This window comes from Peromyscus maniculatus, chromosome 6 (assembly GCF_049852395.1).
Source record: "Peromyscus maniculatus bairdii isolate BWxNUB_F1_BW_parent chromosome 6, HU_Pman_BW_mat_3.1, whole genome shotgun sequence".
In the NCBI taxonomy this organism is placed as follows: domain Eukaryota; kingdom Metazoa; phylum Chordata; class Mammalia; order Rodentia; family Cricetidae; genus Peromyscus; species Peromyscus maniculatus.
Window position 1 is genome coordinate 111,869,970 of NC_134857.1, and position 9,268 is coordinate 111,879,237.

A 9,268-nucleotide genomic window follows, 5' to 3' on the forward strand; every position below is an offset into this window, starting at 1 on the left:
CAGAGCACAAACAAAATAACACCACATTGCATGGCTAGTGAATTGCATCAAAATTTTACAGTGGAAGTAGTTACATCAAGGATGCTAGAGAATCCTTTAGACCACAGGTAGTCACATGACAGATTTTGAACCTAATCTGCATCACTGGATTTTCTAAATAACGGTTCATAAAATCACAAACTTACCCATTCATATAGACTTTTTCTATGGCTAAGTTTTACAGTATCACAAAACTGAGTAGCTGTAACAGATCATTTAGCCTCAGAACCCTAATGTATTTTTAGCTGGGCAACTAACACAAACGTCTGACAACTCCTGCCTTACACTGAAACACAAATCGATACAGCCAAGATGTGTGTGGGAGGGTGCTATTTGGTGACTTAATCTTTCTGTGTGTGCACACACTAACCCGATTTGGAATCTCACATGTTTTTAACCAAGTTCTTGGTTGCTCCTGAGCCTGATGGCTCTGAGCTCAGCTGGCTCTGTTCTATCTCACAGCTTCTTGTAGGCTGTATTTCCTACCATCCCTTGTCAGATGCCTTTAGCTGGCTCTAAACCACTCTCTACTCTCAATGCCTGCATTGGTATTCTAGTGTGACTGTGTTTCGTTCAGTCTCCAGTTGCTTCCAGGTGGAGCTGTTAGGTTCTGGCTAGTGAATCGAGCCCCTGGATGCTGACATCACCTGCTCCTTGGGGGTCTCTTGGCCTAAATGTGCTAGTAAATTCCTGCAGCTGATCCATCTCTTATAATTCTTAGTTCAACCACCACACATGTGACCAATTCTCTGTATTAAATAACCTGTGCTAATAATTCTGCTTTCACAGCTGGACTCAACTGATAAATGGTGTCAAGAGTCCCTGAAAATTTCAGCTTTCTTGAGTCATAGCTTTGTTTAGGCCTGTTGAAAAGACAGCAAGTTAATTAGTTTGAAACCAAGTCCCCCCCCCCCGCCCCAATTCACCCCGTACGTGAAAAATCATCAGGAAAATATCTGAAGTTAGACTGTAGACTGGGGAGTTGACTCCAGGGTTAAATTGCTTGCCATGCAAACTCGAGGACAGGAGTCTCAATCCCCAGAACCCCTATAAATACGAGGTGAGGCGTGGCAGCTTGTCTGTAATTCCAGTCTCAGAAAACTGAAACAGGAGATCCCTTTAACAAGCTGGCTGGCAAATCTTGCCATATCCGCTAGCTCTGGTTTGGACTGAGAGATCTTGGTTCAAAGAATAAGATGAGAGAATGATGAAAGGTACTTCCTAGCTTCACACTTGGTCCTTCACATTCACATGTACACACGTGCTTCCACACCCCCCCATACATGCACTCACACACAAGCAAAAAACATGCATGTATGTACACTACACACATTAACACACAGAGAGAGAAAAATAGAAAAAAGTAGACTATGACAAATTGAAAATGAACACAGTCTGGCTGTTCGACAAATGCCATAGTCAGATGGCAGAAAATGGAAAGAGACAAAAGCAAACTTATGAGAATAAAGAGATAGCAAACTGGTAGGAATCCAAAACTTTTCATTATCAGTGGCCATATAATGCAATATAATATAAGTGAAAGCATTTCCTGTGATTCTGATTGTAAAGGAGAAATTGCTCTCAAGCACTGTGTACTCCTTTATGCTCATGTTTTCTGTAGGACATGAAGGAGACCCCTGTCTGCGATCATCAGACTGCATTGATGGATTTTGCTGTGCTCGCCACTTCTGGACCAAAATCTGCAAACCCGTGCTCCATCAGGGGGAAGTCTGTACCAAACAACGCAAGAAAGGTTCTCACGGGCTGGAGATTTTCCAGAGGTGTGACTGTGCAAAGGGCCTGTCCTGCAAAGTGTGGAAAGATGCTACCTACTCCTCCAAAGCCAGACTCCACGTGTGCCAGAAGATCTGACAGACACTGGGAAAGTTAGCCCTATCAGACTGTGAATTTGTGTATTTAATGCATTATGGCATGATGGAAAAATCCAGTTTGGAACACAGAAGAATGAGGAATGTGGTAAGAATCTGGAGCACAAGAGAGAGGTGGGACTGAATGAAGTCGAGACAGTGAAAACCAAAGCACAACCAGTGTTTCCATTATGCAACTTGTTTATGTAAATAATGTACACATTTGTGAAAATGCTATTATTAAAAGAAAGCACACCACGGAAATTACTGACAAATGCCATGGGATTTTCCAAGAGTTTGGCTTGAGCTAGAGCGGACATTTTCTTCAGACTGGCAGTGGCTATAAAAATAATCTAAAGCCATATTTCTGCTCAAAGTTATAGTTTAATAAATTATTCTCACTGTCCCTTGACATAAGATAATTTCTAAAACATGGAAAAGAAGATAAACAGGAAGTGAAAATATGCAACATCATTAATTTGCATCACAAAAAAGCACCTTTTAATTTGGAACTTTGCTTTGACTTCTCAAATAAAGGCCTTGGTAGACAAGAGAAAAAGGCAGTCAATATTTCCCATATCACTTCAAGACACTGGCATGTCTTTTAGACATTAGAAAAAGATAAACACGTGTCTCCTCATACCACTCATTTCTTTTCTCCAAAACTTAATTTCACCTGAATTAATGAAGACAGATATAAGACACAAACAGATCCTGCATTGTGAAGGAATGGCATTGTGTTTCAAATGTATGACTATCTAAGCTAGAGCTATTAATTGTGTGGTACAAGCACAGGGCAGAATTTTCACAGATTGCAAAAACATTAAAGATGTCCAACACATGTGGGGAACTGAATAATGAAGTAACCATTGTTTTGCCAAAGCTTTGACATACCCTACACGTGATAGAACTAGACTGCTAAATTCATTTATCTTTGCATAGCTAGAGACCAGTAGGGTGAGGCTGACACTAGGGACTTGAATGATATTTGTACTGTGTGGAGCACAGCGGGGAAGTGGAGGAAACCTCATCATTTTTCCAGGCTTTAATTTCACATGTCTGAAGCACAGGCTGAATTTTTATGGCTGACACCAGAGGCTCCACAAGCAAACTCGAAGCTCTGTATAGAGTTTGTTCTCCTCATAATACTTACCATGCAAATGAGTTCAGTGCAGTGAAACTTGCCCTCCCTAGCCTCAAAATACTTCATAGTTTTGAGGTTGTAAAATCTAATATGAGAGGCCATTAAAGAGTGGGCTCTCTTACACCAAGTAATACAGGAAGAACCAATGTCCCCCCTAAGCTTTGAAATGATGATGCTTTCAGAAGTTTCTACACTAGCCTTTCAATAGAATTTCTTTACCAAAGACATTGTTTCTATTTTCTGCAACTATTGAGAGAATTTAAAAGCAATAACAAGTGAAATCAACATATCTCCAATCTACAGAAATTCTCTGAAACCACTTTACTACTTTGTGATTTAACACAGCTCTAAATATTATGTATAGAGCACAAAAGACGGAAAAAACATAAGGTTATCATGCCATCACTTGAGGTCTTGAATACCCACATCACTTTCTTGCTTTACTTAAATCCCATGTGCAATCTCAAAGTACAGCCCCTTAGGAGTTTCAGGTTCCGACATGCATTTTGCCCAGATGATGATGATTTGTGCTCCACATATGTATCCTAGAGCAAAAAATCATACGCTAATGTATCCAAAAGCCAAAATTTGTTGTACGAGCCTGGTGAGGTGAGAATGGAACATTTGGGTCAGAATTTCCTACACAGCAATGACACAATCTAGTTCCCCCATTATTTCCCTTATATTCACCCTCCCAAAAGTTATTATTTGAAATAATTTATTTACAGGAAATGTTAATGAGATGTATTTTCTTATAGAGATGTTTCTTACAGAAAGCTTTGTAGCAGAATATATTTGCAGCTGTCGACTTTGTAATTTAGGGGAAATGTATAATAAGATAAAATATATTAAATTTTTCTCTTTCAAAAAATTGAATGCAAAGTGCCTTGTGTCTTCCTATGGGGAAAAATGCTCACAGAATCCTTAGTTCTTAGAGTTTCAACTGGCTGTGGGATGAGTCTTCAGCCTGAAAGGGAGTCATCTGAATGTCAGCACCACGGGGTGGCCCAGCTCATTGTTACCAAGACAAAATGGCTGTAATTGCTATTATAAAGTTAAACCAACATACTCCCACTTGTGATTTCATCCATTCATTCTCCACAAAGTTCTTCAAATACACTTGAAGACAGCTGCCATAGTCCATACAATCTTCTCTCTTAGGAGAAATTTTCCAAAATGGAGACCTAGTATGTTTAGTGTATTCGTTCATTTCTGTATCCTATGAAATTGCTACAATTGTGGAGGGAAATCAGTATTAACCCCAATCTACTTCCTGGCAAGTTGGTTTTTCTGCTGCTTTCTGAGCCTTAAGGGTCAGGAATGTTTGATTGACAATGCTCAGCATGAGACTGAGGTGGATATAAAAGCCCATGTTATATTGTGTGTAGAAATGCAAAAAGCAGACATTCTGTGACAAAGTGGGATGGTTCACATGTAGCTATAGCAGCTTAATGAAGCCAGAATAGTCCCAGGGCTGCAGGAAAGAGTTAAAGATCTTAGAAGCATGACTGAACAATTCCCACATCATTTTAATCAGTCACTTAGGGTATTCTCAGTCATTCATTCCCTCAAATTGAGACCACTTGTATTTCCTTGTGAAAATGTATTTTTAGACTCCAGCAATCCTATGAGTGACATTCTTGTTCTTTTCCACTAAATGACATGCTCTGAGGAGTGACAAATGTCCTCATCTTCCTTTTTTAACCAAAAAGTACCTTACTGCCTTTTATCATTTGGGGAACAATTATTTAATTATATTTCTTTCTTCCTTCAAATTCAGGCTAATTAAGAACAAAGGTCTTTTAAAAGGCCAGATGACCTACCAGTACTCTTTTGTAGATGAAATTAATTAGAGAACATGACATACATCTATGGACAAGGGTCTTTCCAAAAACTAAGCACTAGTATGAGACAGTGAGCACGTGACACTGAACTACATCAGTCTTGTACTGTGTGAACTTTCCCTCCAAACTTCCAACATGCACAGGCAGATCAGAATGGCACACTTCCTTCCAGAGTTAGCATCAAAGGTGAAGGAGTGAAAAAGTGAGCTATGCATTTCCCATGCAAGAATTTTATTCAAAATTCCCCTACACTGGAAACTCATCTTGAGAAGTAAGTGAGGGATGTAACGAAGTGGACATTACTACTATACTCCATATTAAATAAGTATTCAAGTTATAAAAGAAAACCACCACACCAAATACACCATTTCCCCATTGCATCCCATTGTATAAAACCATTCCTATATTATGAAAGACGTGGCTTTAAACTAAAATGTGACCTGCCATCAAGCCAAGTACCATGGCTTGAATATGACTTGTGTCCCTTTCAAAATCCATGTGATGGCAACTTGATGTCCTGAGGGGCAGTACCTGATGATGGTGTCAATCTTTTTAAGAGATGGGCCTAGTGGAATACCCATAAGTCAGTGGCGGCGTGCCTTCAGGAAGTATAGTAGGACTCAAATCTCTCTTGGTTTCTGGTTTGAGATATACCAATCTGTTTCCAGATGTACACCCACCGTTATTATCAATTATCATTATTATCAATGAAGATAAAGTACCGAGAGAGTCCTCACAACATGCTTGTATTATACTGCTGAACTTTCAGCTTGCAAATTGGATGAAACTTGTTAATTAAACCAATTCCAAGATTGCTTTGTTTCCAGATCTGGAAAATAACCTCCAATTCCTTTTTTTTTTTTTTTTTTTTTTTTTTTTTTTACCATATCAAGTATGTTTGTCACATCATCTAACATAACCTTTCAGAGATTTTGCAGTAAAAATACTACATTAAGTATCCAACAATAGAATGCACAAGTGTATTTTAGTAACAATAAAATTATAATGCAGAGAAACCCCACATTTGAAAACTGAATCTCTTCCATTAAAATTCCTTAGAGAGGAACTGAACTTCAAAAAGTAAATTATCTTGCATGTTAAACTAAGTCAAAACAAGTTGAGGTTCAAAGGATTTAAATTGTGCAATCATTATCTGCCTTTTAAAATGAGTCCCAAACAACCAAACTTCAAAATCTTCATGTTAATAACAAAATTTTCTCATCATTATTCTGTATTCTGAAGGGTTCCTGGTGGCAAAACTAGAACTCCTTGAGCAGCTGTGGCCAAGATGTTCTTCTAGCTGACGATCCAGTAGGACATCAAGAATTTATTCATTTAGTCTCTAACACTGCCAGCCATCAATAAAGTCTGGTGAATTTTGAGGGCACAAAATGCTGAGACAAAGGTGCTACCACACTGAAAACAAGTTGTTCTCTGGTTCTTTTTTTTTTAATTTATTTATTAAATTTAATTTTACATATCAGCCATGGATTCCCTTGTTCTCCCCCCCCCCTGCCTTCCCCCCAGCCCACTCCTCATTCCCATCTCCTCCATGGCAAAGACTCCCCTGAGGATTGAGTTCAACCTGGTAGATTCAGTCCAGGCAGGTCCAGTCCCCTCCTCCCAGGCTGAGCCAAGTGTCCCTGTATAAGCCCCAGGTTCAAAACAGCCAGTTCATGTACTGAGGACAGGGCCAGATCCCACTGTCTAGATGCCTCCTAAGCAGATCAAGCTAATCAACTGTCTTATTTATCCAGAGGGCCTGATCCAAGTTGGGGGCCCCTCAGCTATTGGTTCATAGTTCATGTGTTTCTTTTCGTTTGGATATTTGTCCCTGTGCTTTTTCCAACCTTGGTCTCAACAATTTTCGCTCATACAAACCCTCCTCTTTCTCATCAATTGGACTCCTGGAGCTCCACCTGTGTTCTCTGGTTCTCTGATATCTCTGTCAAAGTTCAGTCAGCACATGTAAGGCTTAGGAGTTCTCAAAGGCTGCCATAGAGGTGCATAGCACTGATTGAAGATAAGTCTTCCCTTTTACTCTGTGAAATTGTCTACTGATCTAAATCAGGTATCTGGAACTGTGACATATTAATTGAAAAGTATGTGGGGGGGTGTTTTATCAAACAAATATGGCTCTCTCTCTCTTTAAAAAGTATTTTTGACATTATATTATAATTACATCACTTACTCCTTCCCTTTACTCCTCAAAATCCTTACATGTATCCTCTTGTTCTTTTTCAAATTCATGATCACTTTTTCTTTAATTTCTGATATATATATATATAATATTGATTACATATTAATATATCTTACAAAATATAATATATTCCTAAACACATAGATATAACCTGCTCAATCTGTATAATGTTACACCTATAGATATGTTTTCATGGCTGACCATTTGATACTGGATTACCAATTATGCTTTTCCTTGGGGAAGACTATTTCTTCTGCCCTCAGTGTTCCTTAGTTGTCCCTGAGCTGTCTCTGACCTGAAAGCCTTCTCTGGGAGGACTAGCTCTCATGGTACCAGAAGGTACCATGCAAGCTTCCAAAGGAGGGAAACAAGTAACTGTCCTATCTTGCCATGGAACCTATGAACCATATTTATGCCCAGCACAGCATGATTACTCCAAGGGTTTAACTGTGGCACATACACTTTGGCAGTCAGTAATCAACAGCTCTCTGATTAGACCTGAGAGCTGCTCACCACAAGGGAAATCATGCCTGGTACTGGAAACCTCGCCAATTATCCAGGCTGGTGAAGTTGCTGCTGCTTTATTAAACCTGCATGATGGCTCTATGTTTGAACACATGGTATGGCGAGAAGAGAATCTACCCATACAATCTTTTTCCTTTTAAGAATGTGTAGGCTTTGAGTTATTCCTTCTTTTACACAAGACTGGTCAAGTTTAGGGATTTGCCATGGTGGTAATCTTAGTAGTGTTTCCTTCTCCTAGGCCTACATACTCAGAGTACAGCTAGTGCTTAACTGAAAATAGGTTCTGTCGAATGACAAAGCCTCCATAATCTCTTACGAGCTGATTTCTTTAGGTCCATGTCTCTGTGTGAATTTTCAGTGACTCATGTTGCTGAAACATGCATTCCATCATTCCTACATTGTTCTCATTGTAAGGTTCATTGACATATTCCTGAGCTAAAATTGTTACTAATATTTTGGAAAAAATATTTTCAGAAATGACATACTCCAATGATCCCAGGGGATATTCTCTCTGTAGCTTAAATATGGTTTGTACTCCCAAGAGGCTTACATCTTGGGGAATTTGATCTTTACAGTGATGATGTGGGCCAGTATCGGGTGAGTGTTAGTTGAAGGTCCTTAGGCCACTGAGGTTATGCCCTACAGAAGGGACTGTGAGATCCTCTGTGACTTTTGGAGGCCACATACTCTGACAGACACGCTGCCATCTCTATCCACCCTTTGCCACAAGGTCTTTAAACAGATCTGAAATGATAGAGGCACCATGCAAACTAATGAAGTCAATGATTTCATCCTTATATAGCAGTTAATATTTTACCAAGAAGGATAGGGAGAAAAAACTAAATAGCAAATATATTAACAATATAGGAGACAACAATGAACACTATGAATGAAGCCAGAGTAAGGGAGAGAAGAAAATGAAAATGATTGGTATTTACATGTTAAAGTTACTAGTCAATGAATGCCTCTTAGGATAAAGTTTGCAACAAATGGAGTGAACTAAGGCAAACCGAAGAACTAAAAGAGAACTGAAGGGGTGATGATTGAAGACCTAAAGGAACAATGAGACCACAGAAGAACAAATGCATATATTTGTCAATGGGATGCAGCTGACTGGAGAAGATTGGGACAAGGTGAATGAGACAAAGAAAGCAGGATTGGGGTCAGATGGTAGAGAACTGTGTTGTTACCATCAGTGTTATTTTGAAGGAGATGGAGCTGGTAATGGCTTTGGAAGGGGACGACATAAACTGGCATGGTTTGCAAGGATCGGGCTGATGATCAGAGGTTGGACAGTCGGACACGTAGGCAGGATCTCATGGCTGCGTACAGTAGTAAGGAAAGGTAGTATTCATGAGAAGTGACTGGATTTAGGGTATGGAGAATTACCTGGACTTTTAGACTAGATGAAAGTTATTCATGAAAGAAGGAAACCTTTAAGTCTAGTATGATAAACAAGAACAGAGGAAGAGGAACTGCTCTCAAGAGGAATTTAAACAATCCTCTCACTGTATAGTTATTATATGAATATTCTATGTGTTTAATATATAAAATAATTACCTTAGTACAGTACAAATAAATGTTTATAAAGCTGCCATTAGTAAATCTTTCACAGGCCATCCTGATATCTGAAAAGATTCTATGCAGA

At 39.1% G+C, this 9,268-nt stretch overlaps 1 protein-coding gene across 1 annotated transcript in view; it reads left to right on the top strand.

Annotated features, from left to right (window-relative positions):
• Dkk2 (dickkopf Wnt signaling pathway inhibitor 2) overlaps nucleotides 1-3,922 on the top strand; it is a 96,832-nt gene extending 92,910 nt beyond the window's left edge. The window contains exon 4 of the mRNA XM_006970367.4: nucleotides 1,661-3,922. Coding sequence (XP_006970429.1) covers nucleotides 1,661-1,911 — 251 coding nt within the window. The 3' untranslated portion in view covers nucleotides 1,912-3,922. The remainder of the gene's footprint in view (nucleotides 1-1,660) is intronic.
• The last annotated feature ends 5,346 nt before the right edge of the window (nucleotides 3,923-9,268 follow it).